The 15658-nt window shown below is 42.8% G+C and overlaps 1 protein-coding gene across 3 annotated transcripts in view; it reads left to right on the top strand.

The window, feature by feature from the left end:
- SPIDR (scaffold protein involved in DNA repair) overlaps positions 1-15658 on the top strand; it is a 472343-nt gene that overhangs the window by 440699 nt on the left and 15986 nt on the right. For all 3 annotated transcript variants that reach the window (XM_058564544.1, XM_058564547.1, XM_058564546.1), the window contains exons 13-17: positions 2438-2525; positions 3468-3611; positions 3705-3764; positions 10011-10221; positions 10925-11077. In XM_058564544.1, coding sequence (XP_058420527.1) covers positions 2438-2525; positions 3468-3611; positions 3705-3764; positions 10011-10221; positions 10925-11077 — 656 coding nt within the window. The remainder of the gene's footprint in view (positions 1-2437; positions 2526-3467; positions 3612-3704; positions 3765-10010; positions 10222-10924; positions 11078-15658) is intronic.

The following is a 15658-nucleotide window of genomic DNA, read 5'->3' as shown; positions in this document are numbered from 1 at the left end:
ATTTAGGAAAATTGATAAGCATTCTGTTATTATCTGGAAAGGGTTTGTTTATTTTTCTATTCTGTACAAAGAAGATAATTTTTTTTACACATTTTTCATCATACTCTTAATTTTACTCTGTTCCTTCACAAAGTAAGTCTGGGGTTAAAATCCTGTCTTCAACTGGGAAATTTTTCAGCAAAAAACAGCATAGAAGTTAATAGCCTAAACACTGATGGTATGAATAATTACAAGAATATTCGATGGCTAACATTTACTGAGTACTTATTCTGAGCATAGAAACCCTCGTAGGTCCATGCATTATTTCTTTTACTCCTTGCAATAACACCAACAGCGAGGTACTGATTTCTTCCAGTTTTAAAGAAGGGGAAATGGAAGGTCCAAGAATTAAGTGACTTTCTTAAGCTTTCACAGTGTATAAAAGGCAGAGCTAGAGCTCACACAGGTCTGACTCAAAGGCCCATACTGTACTCCCTCCCTGTCAAACAAGAGGCTTGAGTAGAGTCTTAGCTTTGTCTTGGAAATGCAGTCAGATCTAAGGCGAGAGCCTGGGGCATATTTATTGGTTTAAAAAATTACTGTTTGCCTTCCAACATTGTATTTCTCCAGACTGCAGAGAGAAAATGAGGATATCAAATATGGCAAGTCTGATGTCTATAATGAAGAATGTAGGTGTTTGTGATAGTGTGTGTCAGTTATTCATTCACCAGGTCTTTTGACCACCTTTTCTGGGCTGGGCACCTCTCTGTGGCAGTGGAGACTCAGCGGGGACCGGATCAGTGCCTACCCCTTAGGAAGCTTACATCAGACAGCGAGAGGACAGGAGTGGAACATGAGTCAGGTGCTGTGCTCAGTGGAAAGAAGTGAGCCACGGCGCAGGCGAGCACGTGGGCACATAGCGAGCAGCTGTAAGCAGGATGTTCTAGGAGAGCCTCTTGGGGAAGGTGACATTTGAAGAGGCCTGGAGCAAGTGGACAGTCTCCGGGGAAGAGAGGCACAGCAGGCCTACCCAGCTCTTTAGTATCAGGAGAAGGGCAGCAAGAGGTCAAATGGGCTAACCTGAACCTTCCCAGGATAGCTCTTCCTGACCTCACCCAGCCCTGGGTCCCCCAGCCCTGTGCTGTCACACACACACAGCTGCTGCAGAGCACTTCTCAGAAATAATCGGGGAGGGAGAGAGTGAATTTTCACTGGGCAGTTCTTTTTTAGCATATGATTTCCGCCTTTGGTTATTGTTGTGCTGGATTTTGACCCAGAACTTGATATTGACTCTTGGTGTTTGCAGTAGGCCATACACTGTATGGGGTGTTTCCATTGTAATTGGTGTGAGTGAGGAGCCAAAAGGAGATGGGGAAATGCTTTGTGTCTTGTTCTAGTATGATGCTAAGACCTTCATTTTCAGGTTCTGCGTTTTTTGGTTTTGTTAACTGCTAGATCCCTACAGTGCTTGCTATGAACTATTGAAAGAAATAAGAATATGTAACATTAATTATTAAGGCCACAAACTTTTAAAAAAGTAAACAATATATTATATATTAACATTGTTGAAACTTAAAGCAAAATCTAAGAAGCCTTTGTGATATATTTTCTTTTTTTTCTTTTTGTAACTAAAGCAGGATTATTTTTTATTGTGGTAAATGTACAGACAAGTGGCATTAAGTGCATTCACATTGTTGTGCAACCATCACCCCCATCCATCTCCAGAACTTTTTCATCTTCCCAACCTGAAACTCCATACCCATTAAACACTAAGTACCTGTTGCCACTCCCCCAGCCCCTGGCACCCACCCTTCTCCTTTCTGGAGAGTTTGACTGCTCTAGGGCCTCATATAAGTAGAATCATATAGTATTTGTTCTTTTGTATCTGGCTATATTCTTTACTTTAGATAACTTATTGATCATTTTTCTTATTATATGAGTAACACACATATCTGTTTTGGAAAAATATAGGCAATACGTATAAGCCAAAGGAAGAAAGTAAATATCACCTCCAAGCTTCACTCAGATAACCACTAAAAACGCTTTTATATCTTTCAGTCTTCTTTTCCTTCAGTCTATTATATGTAGGTGCATGCACAGACACATACATAGAGAGAGACATTATAATTTGTCACCTGCTTTTCACTTAGCAAGGTATCATAAACATCTTTCTATGTCCTTAAATATTTTCTATGTAACCATTTCAAAGATTGTATAATATTTCATTGTACAGATGTAGCATAATTTAATTAACAATCTTCTTCTTCTTGTGCAGTCAGGTTTGAAGGTTTGTTTGTCTGTTTTCCCATCTGAGTCACCACTCGTCCCAAATGGTGGCTCCTTGGGATTAGGGATGGTGTCAGTTAAGCAGATCTACATATGACCAGCTCATTGACCAGGTACTTAATAAATGATGTTTAATGATGAATACCTTTGACAGCATCTTCTCTTTTTCCAGGACAGCAGGGCTTTTCAGTTTGATTGACATCATGTGGCCTCCAGTGATAGCTCTGAAAGCACCTGGCCACAGGCAAGCCTGTGAAGAGGTAAGCCCAGCATCTGAAGAGCTCCCGTGACTGGCCTGCTCTGTGCCAGGTGCTGAGCCAGGTGCCACCCCTGCAGTCCCAGGTCCAGTGAGTATGAGCCAGGACAGAGATTCAGACTCATTTGTCTCACTCCGAAGTCCAGGCTTTGGCTGCTTTTGCTGCTTTGTTACGCTACAGTCTTCTTGAAGTTAATTTACGGTAACGTTTTTAAACCACAGTCATTGCATGCCATTGCAACAATGAGAGCCTTAGCCTCGTGCTAAACAAGACACAGTGTGTCTTCCCCACCACCTTTCAGGCACTGGTAGAACCAACATTCATTTACCAATTAGAGCAGAAATTCACATAACCTAATAAATAAAATCCGTGGATGTTCATGTAACCACCAGGTTAGCCAGGAATTTTCATTTTCCTGACTCATCAAATTGTTTCTGGTAGTTGCTCACAGGTAGCAAAATTGACTGATTAAAAGGTGTCCCCTCTTCTCCATTCCTGAGCCTTAGCAAGCAGCCTGGCCAGCGGCTGCTTTGAGCCATAGCTCCCAAGGCTAAACACTGGGGCCGTCTCGTGTATGTCGTAGCTGACTTCTGAGAAGAGATCTAAGACTGTGATTGTGTGCTGTGCTAGACCAGCAAAATGGTGGTCAAAAATGCCCATTTCTAGATTATTTAATAGGAAGAAGTTTCTAAATGGTGTTTTTAGTATACTCTGAAGAATAAATCTCCAAAATGAAAGCTTGAATGGGTAATAAATTCAAAAGTACAAAAGTTTTTATACTTGGTCCCAGAGATAAACAATATAATCCATTTCTTTATATAGCCTTCCAGAGATATAGTATGCATCTATGAGTAAATATGTATATATTTAAGAGTAGATTTTAACAGTATATTTGAGTCATTTAATAGTAAATTCACATTCTACCTTTGCCTTTGTTTTAAACAGGTAAAAACTCATCTGCCTCCTCCTAGCTTCTGTTACATCCTCACTGCTCATCCAAATCTGGGACAAATTGATATAATTGAAGAAGACCCCGTTTCTAAGCTTTACCAGCCTCCAATTCCTTGCTCCTTAAGAGGAATTCTCCAGGTAACGTCTTTGTTTCTAACAAGGTCTTCAATTCCTTTTGCTGTATTTGTGTGCTTTGTGTGATGTTACTTATCTTTTTCAATGCCTTTCCAGACTGATGATCTCAGTACCCGTTGCAGTTTCTATGCCAGAGTGATTTATCAAAGACCACAGGTAATCTCTCTCTCTCTCTCTCTTTCTCATAAGGTGTTTTAATGTATAAGGTGTTATCAAGTTTATTAAAGGATAATCTCTGAGAAATTAATGGAGTACCAAAATAGAAAAGCATTTTTAAAGTCCAGTTATGTGTGCCCCATGCTGAAACGATAATAAATCCGTTCCTTGTGCAGGTGTGGACTGCCAGCCACTGTGTTAAGTACTGGGGTCTAAAACAGCCCAGGCATAACCCTGCCCCAAAAGATTCCTAGCCCAGTAATATGTTCCTTAGGCACGTTAAAGAAAGGAAAAAGAAGCTGAAACCTTGTTTAGGGGGTGGGAGTGGGAATCTCAGGACTGAGCTCGGCTACTCCTCAGAGCTCTTGAGCAGTTCTGAGAGCCTGCAACAGTGGGAAGAAACTCTGGGGTCCCTGCGAGGCTTTGGGTAGTTCTAGGGAGCAGCAGCCTAGAGAAGCATATTGTTTGCTTCCTTGCCACTCAGCAGATCAGCTAGGAGTAGACAAGGGAAAGAGATGTTCTTGGCAAGCTGAACACGTGTCATAAGTTCTGCAAGAAACTTCTGCTGGACCTTAACTCAGAGGAACATCCATGTAAATCACAGTCACCTGAGAGTTATATAGAACATACTGTTCTTCAATCCTGACACAGGAAAACCTTTTCTCTGTTCACCTTTTAGTCATTTGACAGCTAATTAGTGTCTCTCCTGAGGAATAAGTGAGTGATTGACATTAGTCACTCAACAGAGCTCCCTGTGAGCCATCCCAGCATCTGGCTCAACAGGCAGGAGGACGGGCCCCCAGGGAGCACAAGATCTGGGCACCTGATGTCTCTCTTACTTTTCAAGTCTGAGGCAAACCAAAGGCTGACTGTGTGCTCCTCTGCCCATCGTCTGCAGAACACTCAATGTGTTGACACGCTTGACACCTGGCACATCTTATTATTCTAAAGTATATTCCAGGTTGTGGGGCTGTGACATCAGGCAGTGGTTCACTGTGCAGCTGCCCTTTACACTGCCGGTGGAATGCTGTCCTCAGGGGCGCAAATAGGTGGCTGTGACACCGCATACTCCTGCCCACAGTCCTCCAGCCAAGACAGGAGGTGGAGAGTAAAGAAAGCGGGTGTCACATGCTCACAGCGTAGCCAGGCCTCAACCATCTGCCCCAGTGGGAGGGGAGCCCTCAGGCAGAGAAGGACAAACTGCAGGTTGTCTGCCTCTCTGGGTGAAGGAGCCTTGCCTCAGGGCTGGCTGAAAACACTGATCCCCTCCTGTCCGGAGTTTTCTGCGAAGAAACAGGCTTCTGTCAGTGCAGGTGCAGCCTGCCAGTGAGCATGGCTTTCCGTGAGTATGTGTATTGGGATTGGTGGTACTTAGGAAGTAGCCAAGGACCCAGAACCCAGTTGAACAGATTCTTCAATTCACTAAAATTCTTTATATCTCCTGTATTCTGCTTTTGTGGGAAAGAGAATCACCAGAAACCAACTTCCTTGGAGAGGAATTGAAATAAGCTAAGTGCTGGGGCTACTCTGTGGCTAAGCCAATTGCCTACACATTCTACAGTGATGGTTGACTTTTAGAGTGGCACCATGAGTCAGTGTAAGAACCTGAGTTATCAGAAAAAGATTCAGTTGTATTTGCATTATACTAATGACTAAGTCATGAAAGTGAAAGAGAGAGATTTTTTTTGTATTTAACTTCTATTTTGAATAAAATTATTCAAAATTTTTAGACGCAGTAGATTGCGAAGAAATGTATAGGGAGGTCCTGTGCACCCTCCCGCATATCAACATCCCATACCCACAGTAACCACAGTACAATACCAAAAGCAAGAAACTGACATTGGCACAGTCCGTAGCTGATTCAGATCTCACCAGTCATGTATATGAGCACTTGGGTGTGTGTTACCTCTATGCAATCTTGTCACGTGTATAGTCGCGTATAACTTCCACCACAATCAATATACTCAACTGTACCACAGATTCCCTCATGTTCCCCTTTATAGCCACACCCATCTCCTTCCCCTTCCCTAACCCTTGGCAACCACTAATCTGTTGTCATCATTAAATTATGTTATTTTATGATGGTTACATAAATAGAACCATGAAGTATATATCGGTATTAGTTTCCTAGGTCTGCCATGCAAAGTACCACAAACTAGATTGCTTAAAACAATGAAAACTTGTTGTCTCACACTTCTGGAGGCTAGACATCTGCCATCAGTGTTGGCAGGGCCATGCTTCCCCTGGCAGCTCTAGGGGAGAATCCTTTCTTTCCTCTTCCAGCTGCTGGTGTTTGCCAGCAATCCTTGGCCCTCCTTGGCTTGTAGATGCGTCACTCCGGTCACATGACTGTCTTCACCCTGTGTGTCTTCACGTGGTCTTTCCTCTGTGTCTGCCTGTCTCCAAATTTCCCCTTTTTATAAGAATACCAGTCATATTGGATTAGGGCCCACCTGTAATGATTTCATCTTAACTTGGATAAATTTGTAAAGACCCTATTTCCAAATATGGTCACATTCTGAGTAACTGGAGTTAGGAGTTCAATAGATCTTTTTGAAGGGGTACAGTTTAACCTATAACAATTCCTTTTGAGATTGGCTTATTTCAATTAACGTAATTCTTTAGAGATTCATCCAGAGAACTAATGATGTTCATCTTTTCGTGGTTTATTTGCCATCTGTATCTCCTCTTTGGTGAAATGTCTGTACATGTCTTTTGCTCATTTTCTGATTGAACTGTTGTTTGTTTACTGTTGAGTTTTAAAAGTTCTTTATATATTCTATACACAAAGCCTTTGTCAGATAATGTGATTTGCAGATATTTCTCAGGGTCTGCAATTTTTCTTTTCATCCTTTTAACAGGTTTTTTTGCAGAGCAAAAGTTTTTAACTTTTATGTGATCAAATTTATCAACTTTTCCTCTTATGGATTATGCTTTTGTTGTCAAGTCCAAGACAAGCCAAGTCTCTCTGCCTCATCCCACGTCCAAAAATTTATCTTTTATGTTTTTTTCCAGAAGATTTATAATCTTACATTTGAGTCCACAATGCATTTTGAGTTGGTTTTTTTATAAGGTGTGTGGTTTTGGTCAAGGTTCATTTTTTTGCCTATGGATGTCCAGTCATTCCAGCATTATTTGTTGTTAGGCTATCCTTCATCCATTGAACTGCTTTCACAACTTCATCAAAAATTAATTGGGCATATTTGTGTGGAAGAGATATTTTTGTTGTTGTTGTTGAGGAAGATTAGCCCTGGGCTAACATTCGTTGCCAGTCCTCCTCTTTTTGCTGAGAAGATTGGCCCTAGGCTAACATCCCTGCCCATCTTCCTCTACTTTATATGGGACGCCGCCACAGCATGGCTTGACAAGCGGTGCATCAGTGTGCACCCAGGATCCGAACCTGCAAACCCCGGGCCGTTGCAGCAGAGCGCGAGCACTTAACCACTACGCCACCAGGCTGGCCCCTGAAGAGATCTATTTTTAATAAAATTTTAGCAATAAGATTGCTAGTACTGCTTTGAATCAGTTGGGTTTTTGTATCTTTTTATAGAGGATTTTATTATTAGTGACTTTGTTCATAACCCCAATGGTGAAAATAATTTGATAGTTAATTTCAAAGGAAATTAGATCATTTTGGTTTATCAGGAGATTTAAAAAGAGACAATAAGCCAAATCCAGGGTATTTACAAAGAACATCTAAAATCTTTGAAGACTGTCAGAAGAACTTCCAACCTCAGATAATCTTTTAGAAATCTTTGTTTTTCCTGAGATGTCTGCCATTTTTTAAAATGCAATTTTTCCCATTGTTCCCAAAAAATTCCTTTATAACTCCAAGGTCCAATACAGAGTCATGTATTGCACTTAGCTGCCATGTCTCTCTCATCTCCTTCAGATGAAACATTTCTTCATCTTTTCTTTTATGATCTTGACATTTTTGAAGAATAGACACCATTTATTAATTAATAACTATGAAACAAGTATTTTGTGGGAAGATACACTGAGACTGTATAAATATCCTATTTCTTATCAAACTTTTACCCAGTTGTTTTAACATCCGTATGATTCTTGCCTGAATTATTACTCTGATGGTGGCCAAATGGAAATTTTCTGATTCCAGCACTTCTTCTACATGTATTTGTTGGCATTGGGCTATAATTAGGAGCTTTTCATTTCCCTGATTTATTTATGTTTTCACTTATTTATATCAGTATGGACCAATGGATTCAGTTTTTATTCAATGGGTTGTAATCTGTTACTATCATTTATTTTGATGCTCACATTTTCCCAGATTCAAGCTGGCTCCTGTGTCCTTTAGACATGTTTCCATCATTCTTTGAGTACTTTCTGACACAATAAGATGTTTCAGATTCATCTTGTGTTTTCTGTGCTCTGGAATCAGCCATCTCTTAAAGGAGCCCTGGTTGATTTTAATAGAGAATGGCATTTGGAAGCCAACATCTGAGTACTAGGTGGGCTCTTTGCTACTTGAATTTCATTGCTTCTAGGCCCTCTCAGTGGACAGAGCAAGAAAATTTATGTGTCTACTTATGCACACATACACATAAATCCATATCTATTTCTTTCTTTCTGTCTTTCTATCTATCTCTATCTAAAATCATGATTTTACACCAATATCTCCAACTGTAGACCATTACCACAGAATTGACTCTAGGTTTCCCTATTTCCACATTTATAACTCCCTTATCCAACAGTGAGAAACCTGGCTTTCATTTCCCTCAGTATAACTTACTCTAACTTCCTGTATGCAGTCAACCTCCCAACCGTGTGAGCTGCCTCCTCTGTCCCAACCCACAGCTCCTGACCATGCAAGTTGCCTTCTCTGCCCAGTCCTGTCAACCAGCCATGTGGAATCCTCAACCTGACCACGCCATTCACACCAGCAACACCAACTGAACCTCAAGCCAGCCAGGTTCTCAACAGCCCAGCTCTAATGACCACGAGGGTCATCCTAGCGAAATCCTTGGCCCCATTCGCATCTACTGAATCCTAAACCTTGACCAACGGGAAGGGCAGAATGCCATTTTAATGATCTTTAAAATGCATTACAACTTTTGCAGATTAAAAAAAAAATGAAAAAAATTATAATAGAAGAAGAAAGAAAAAAAGGAGAAAAATAAAAACTATTGCAGATACAACAATTATTTGATACCTGCTTTGTACCAAGGCCTTGTGCAAAGCCTGAGGGCCAGTAAGATATATTACTGTCTTAGGTTGGGCTGCTATAACAAACTACCATAGACTGGGTGGCTTAAACAGCAAACATTTATTTCTCATAGTTCTGGAGGCTGGAGGTCTGAGATCAAAAGTGTCAGCATGGTCGGGTTCTTGGTGAGGGCCGTCCTCTTGGTTCACAAAGGGACATCTCGTATCCTCACAATGTGGAGAGCAGAGAGAGGAAGCAAGCTCGCCTGCTCATGTCTCTTCTTTTTTTTTTTTTTTTGTTAGAAAGACCAGCCCTCAGCTAACATCTGTGCCAATCCTCCTCCTTTTTGCTGAGGAAGACCGGCCCTGGGCTAACATCCGTGCCCATCTTCCTCCACTTTATATGAGACGCCGCCACAGCATGGCCTGACAAGCAGTGCATCAGTGCACGCCCGGGATCCAAACCCGGGCCACCAGCAGCAGAGCACGCACACTTAACCGCTACACCATGGGGCCGGCCCCTCATGTCTTTTCCTATAAGGGCACTAATCCCATCATGAGGGCTCTACCCTCGTGACCTAATTACCTCCCAGAGGCCCCCTCCCGTTATCATTACACTAGAGGTTAGGACTTCAACATATGAATTTGAGGGAGAGACAAACATTCAGTTCATAACCCTCAGGAAGCTTACATCTAGCAGGAGAGAAGAATGTGTATGTACTAAATATAAAACAATATGATAGTTAACATTCTAGGTATATGAACACAGGATCAGAAAGAAAAGAACAATGAGTGTTTCCTGAGGGGACAAACAGAGGAGTGCCAGGGGAGGGTGGATTGTATCCCAGCAGAGGAGCCCATGAGACAGGTACAAGGTTGAGGCCCACAGGGCACAGCCGTGTCAGTGGGGCTAGTGACCAAGACGTGCAAAGTCGATTGTATATTTAAAAATATTTGTTGAAATGATATCTAAAATTGTTAGCGTTAATAATAGTCATCTAAGATTATTGCTTTTTAAAAAATAATTTTGGGTATAAGAATAGCTATTAAGTTAACGATCTTTACTCTGTCTTTGAATTGTAGCTAAACAGTTTGCTTCTTCGGGAGCAAAGGGAGATTTGGCTGATGGTGACTGACGTCACCCTGCAAGTGCAGGATGAGAATAACTCTGGCCTCCCCAAAACCATCCCGGTCTGTGTGGCCTCCTCATGTGTACTGGACCCAGAAGTCCTGGAAGCGCTCGCCGAGGCTGCCCCTCACAGCTTCCTCTTCAGGGACGCTGTCCGAGACCAGGGTATGCTTTCTTCTTGACAGCTGTGATCCAGTGGAGACTGAGAGATGCCACAAAACGGCTTGTAGCTTCTGGATGCCTCTCTCTTGCTCTGGAGCTGCTGGACCCTTCACGAAGCACACTGTGGACATGGCATGTGGAGTGGAAGAGGCCCATGGTGCCAGATTCGGTCTTTCACTCACCCCTGCCATGGCCATGTAGACAGAACCAGAACCCCCTGCAGTGCTGACACGTCCTATGAGAGATGCTATTGACCACTCGAGAACTGTGTCTTGGTGACATGCTTTCTAGGTGCAGAAGCCATCTGAAGCCATTGCCTGAAACATCATTTTTTCAAACAAACAAAAAGCTAGACTATTCTGAACATTAGATCAATAAATATTAGATCAGTCAGCCCTTTTTTTTCCAGGAATCAAACTAGAATCTTGCCTAAACTGTGTATTTTTAAAATTTTATTTAGGTATAATTTGCATACCACAAAATTCACCTTTCTGAATTGAATTTGAATCTAATATTTGTGTGCTTTTCCAGCTTAGCACACTGGGGGCTTTTGGGCTTCCTTTCTGCACAGTGCATGTGTCGCTGGACACAAAGGAATGGCCCCACTGCTGTGCCCCTCAGCCCACGCTACTCAGGAGTGGTTACTAGCAGGAGAACTCACTTTTTTCTTCAGTGCTTCAGTAATCTGAAGTGTCTTTGTTGGCAGGTCGGATTGTTTGTGTTGAACGAACTGTCCTCTTGCTTCAAAAGCCCCCTTTGGGTGTGGCCTCTGGTGCTCGCTCCTGTGAGTTGACTGGCCCTGTGACGCTCGATGAACTGGATTCTGTCACTCAGGTCAACTCCATTTGCAGTGTTCAAGGTTGGTAGTCAATCTTGTTGGAAATGGTATTTATATTTTCTTGAGTATCATACTTATTTTACATTCATTTACTCATTGACTCACTTATGCAACAAGTATTTGTTGAGTGCCTCACGTGTTCCAGGGATACATAAGGAACATTGGATACATAAGGAACAAAATCAGAAGAGGTGCACCAGCCCTGATGTCCTAGCAGTTAAAGTTTGGCATGCTCTGCTTCGGCGGCCCAGGTTCGGTTCCTGGTCATGAAACCACACTACTCATCTGTCAGTAGCCATGCGGTGGCAGCGGCGCACACAGAAGAACTAGAAGGCCTTACAACTAGGATATACACCATGCTTAGGGCTTTGGGGAGGGGAAAAAAAAAAGAGAGCCGAAGATTGGCAACAGATATTAGCTCAGGGTGAATCTTTCCCAGCAAAAAAAAAATCAGAAGAGGTGCTTGCCTCTCAGACTTATGGTCTGTATACAAAGACATCAGTCAGATATGCACAAGGCAGATATAGACCTGCAGCATCTGAGTGCTCCAAGTGCCTCTCACCAGGACCTCACCTTGTCAGGGTTGTCATGGAAGTCTCCCTAAGGACAGGAGCCTTGAGCCGAGATCTGAAGGGTAGGAGGGAGCTAATTAGGTGAAGGGTTAGAGGCAGGAAGAATGTCTGGTGGGAAGAGAACAAGACTTATAAAGGCTGCTGACAGGACAGAGTGGGTAAGCACTAGAGCCTGGAAGGAGACAGAAAGGCAGCTGTATAGAGGGTGACCTGAGACAAGGCCGGAGGGGCCAGCCGTGCCAGCGAGTGGGCCCTGTCAGGAGTGCGCTCTGTCATCTCACCAGAGAGACACGTGGTCCAATTTCCATCTCTGCAGAGCAGAGCAGAGGGGCTGGAGCCTTGGGGTTGGCCAGTGGGATGGCAGGCACTGGTCTAAAGGAGTGAGACCGGTGAGGTGGAGAAGCCAACCCAGGAGTGGACTTAGTTAGGAGGGAAATTGGCAGATTGGGTAATGAATGCGGTGCAGAGGAAGGCATCCACGGAGGGTGGAATGTATGTGCACGCTCTAAGATCTGGTATAGATGGTGAGGCCATGGTGGTGCTCTTCAGTGAAGTAGGATGTGGTAGAAAGGCCAGCTTTGAGGGAGCAATCTCAGTGCTGTCTTGGAGAGCTTAGGTGTTTTTGATACATCTGAGAAGGAGATGTTTCAGTAGCTGTTTGAATATATGAGTCTGGAGCTGAAAATAGTGTTAATACTATCTTTTTTAATTTCATAAAATTTTTTAATGATAAAAGTACATATGTTACATAGAGGCATATCTGTGTCTGTGTCCATTGGAACTAGTGAAAGAGGAGTAAAAAGAAAGGTAGCTCTCTCCTCCTGGGCACCCCCTGCTAGACTACGTGTACACAGGAGCACACACGCCTGCCCCTTCAGAGGGACGTGTGTGCCTTTGCAGACAGGAGGATTTGCTCCGTGTGACTCTGTCACGGGCTTTCCTCACTTAGTTCTCTAGCAGAGACATCCATCCACGCAGGTAGATAGGACCTAACTCGAGAGTCTCTTGTGCGAGTAAACTGCCCCTCCACAGATGGGCATCCAAGATGCCCTCTCTCTTTGCAGATATAAACAAGGCTGAAATAAACACCCTTCCCTGCGTCAACCCCTGCTGATTTCCCTACAGGAGGATTTCAGGGTCTTAGGGTTCATGTGTTTTTTAACCAAATTTATTGAGATATAACGTACATACTCTACAATTCACTCATTTATAATGTTCTTGTATATTCCCAGAGTCGTGCAACCATCACTATAATCTAATTTTAGAACACTGTCTTCACGCCCATTGTCAATCACTCACCATTATACTCTGCCCTTTCCCATACCTCCCCACACCCTGATCGTAGGAAAGCACTGATCTACTTTTTGTCTCTATAGATTTTCCTTTTCTGGATATTTCACATACATGGAATCATACATTATGTGATTTTGTGCCTTCACTTAGCATAATGTTTTCAAAGTCATCCATGATGTAGCATGTATCAGCACTTCATTTCCTTTTGTGACTGAATATTTCTTTTTATGGATGTATCACATTTTGTGTATCCATTCATCAGTTGATGGACGTTGGATTGTTTCTGCTTTTTGGCTATTGTAAATAGTGCTGCTATGAATATTTGTGGACAAGTTTTTGTTTGAACACCTGTTTTCAAATTTAGGATATGTATGCAGGAATGGAATTGCTGGGTCATATGCTAGTTAAACATAAACACTGTGTTTAACCTTTTTGAAGAAATGCCAAAGTGTTTTCCAAAGTGGCCACACTAAGGGTTTCTATATCTTTAATGTTAAAAGATATTGCTAAATTAATTTCCAGAAACTGTACAAAAATTCACACTTCCAAAAGTAATGTCTGAGAGGGCCTGTTTCCTCTACCCTTGCCCACCACTAGATTCCTGAATCTTTTTATGATTTTTATGAACAGCAAAAAAACTACGACCTCATTGCTTCATTCACATCCCCTTGTCTCTCATGAGACTGAACTCTGTTCATTGTTGAGGCCTTTTGGATTTTCTGTTCTTTGCATCTCCTCTTACGGTTAGTACCGAACAAAACTCAAGTTGTGATTTGCTGGAGAGAAGTGAGAGCAGTGTAGCCTAGTGGTCCTGAAGAAAGCAGAGTCTAACAAGTCACCTCTTATCTGGGTCCTCCGTTTTCTCATCTGTAAGACAGGAATAACAGAGTCAACCTCAAAGCATTGTTGAGGAGGAAATAAGATGACGCACATGAGCTTTGGGGGCTTGGAGCGCTCACAGACTAGTGGAGAAGATAGACATCTTGATGCTTCCATTGCCACAGACTGGGAAGGGAGAGACAGCTGGCCGAGGGCTGGAGGGCTAGAGCCAGTGATGGCAGTGGTGGGTGGCCTTGGGAGTGTCAGGATTTGTCAGGCAGAGTTGGCGAAGGCCTTCCAGATGGGTGGAAGGGCGTGTGGGAAATCACACAGGTGCCCAGAGCAGTCGTAAAAGCTTCATGTGGTGGAGGAGAGGCAGGGCCGGCATGGGACGGGGCTGGTCTTGTCTTGTTCTGCTTTCCCTGGTCACACTAAGGACTTTATGTGATCAGATTTTTGTCTTACCTGAAGTAGTTCTGTCAGCACCACAGATAGACTAGGGTGCAAAGCAGGGAGAGGTTGTTGGCAGGAAGATGCACTGTGAGGGTAAGGGAGGGCGAGGTCTGCTGAGGCTGAATGGACTGCGAGGGTGTCTGTGAGTAGGCGTGCTGCGGCTTCTCCAAGCACAGCTGCGCAGTGCCCCAGGTGGACAGGCAGTGAGGACAGAGTATGTGGTGCAGACCAGCACAGATGCACCGTGCACGTGTCCTCAAAATCTTCTCCACAGCCTGCTGCTGGAGCGTGCCTGTCTTCAGTGCCTCTATAGAGACTTCCCTTCCACCTTCATTCTCCTCGTCGGTTGCTACCTGTTCTCCTCCATCCCCTTCACCTCCCTCAGAGCCCAGGATTGGTCCAGCCAATCCACAGGCCCCCCCCGTGGTGGCCTCTGTCCTGCATCTGAAAGTCCCTGCCAGAACCACACACTGCTTAGGCTGTACGGGACCCTGTTACTCTAAGACTGTAAGTAAAGGATCGCCACAGCCTAGAGCACCATTTTATAAGAAAATATGTCCCTGAAGAGCTGGTTTCTGAAGGAGGGTTTGGAATCTAACCATTCCTAACTACAGCCACTGAGTGCCACAGAGATGCAGAAAGAGGAAACTGTAGAGGTACTTGTGAGGAGAGAGAGGACCTGATTTTTCTAGTTTCTGAAGAACCTCATATTTTTTTAAAAAGTAATTTATAGATGAGGTTCACAAAATATAAAATTAACCATTTTAAAGTGAGCAATTCGGGGGCATTTAGTCCATTCACAATGTTGTGCAGCCACCTCCTATTTTATATTTTATCTTTTGACATCTCAATAGCTTGAAAACAAAGTGGCGTTCTATTTTTTAATAATAGCTTAATTGAGGTGTAATTCACATACCATGAAATTCACTCCTTTAAAGTGTACAAATCAGTGGTTTCTAGTGTATCCATACAGTTCTGCAACTGTCCCCACTAACTAGTTCCAGAATATTTTCATCATCCCAAAAAGAAACCCCATGTCCATTAGCAGTTACTCCCTGCTCCACCCACAGCCCCTGGCAGCCACTCTTCTACTTCCTGTCTCTACAGATTGACCTGTTCTGGACATTTCATATGAATGAAACCATGTAATATGTGTTCTTTTGTTTCTGGCTGCTTTCACTTAGCAGAATGTTTTCAAGATTCATCCATGTTGTGACATTTATCAGTACTTCTTTTTATGTCTGAATATTCCATCGTATGGATATACTACATTTTATTTATCCATTCATCAGCTGATGTTCATATTTTTATATTATGAATAATGCTGCTACGAATATTCATATATAGCCTTTTGAGTGGACATATTTTTCCTGTTCTTTTGGATATATTCCTATTATTTTTATATAGTTTTCATGTTGACCATCATTATAAATAGACAGAGGTGCAACAGTAACAGTAGGAAGAA

This window comes from Diceros bicornis, chromosome 21 (genome assembly GCF_020826845.1).
Source record: "Diceros bicornis minor isolate mBicDic1 chromosome 21, mDicBic1.mat.cur, whole genome shotgun sequence".
NCBI lineage: Eukaryota > Metazoa > Chordata > Mammalia > Perissodactyla > Rhinocerotidae > Diceros > Diceros bicornis.
The sequence above is the reverse complement of the archived record's forward strand: the minus strand, read 5'-3'. Positions and strand labels throughout refer to the sequence as shown.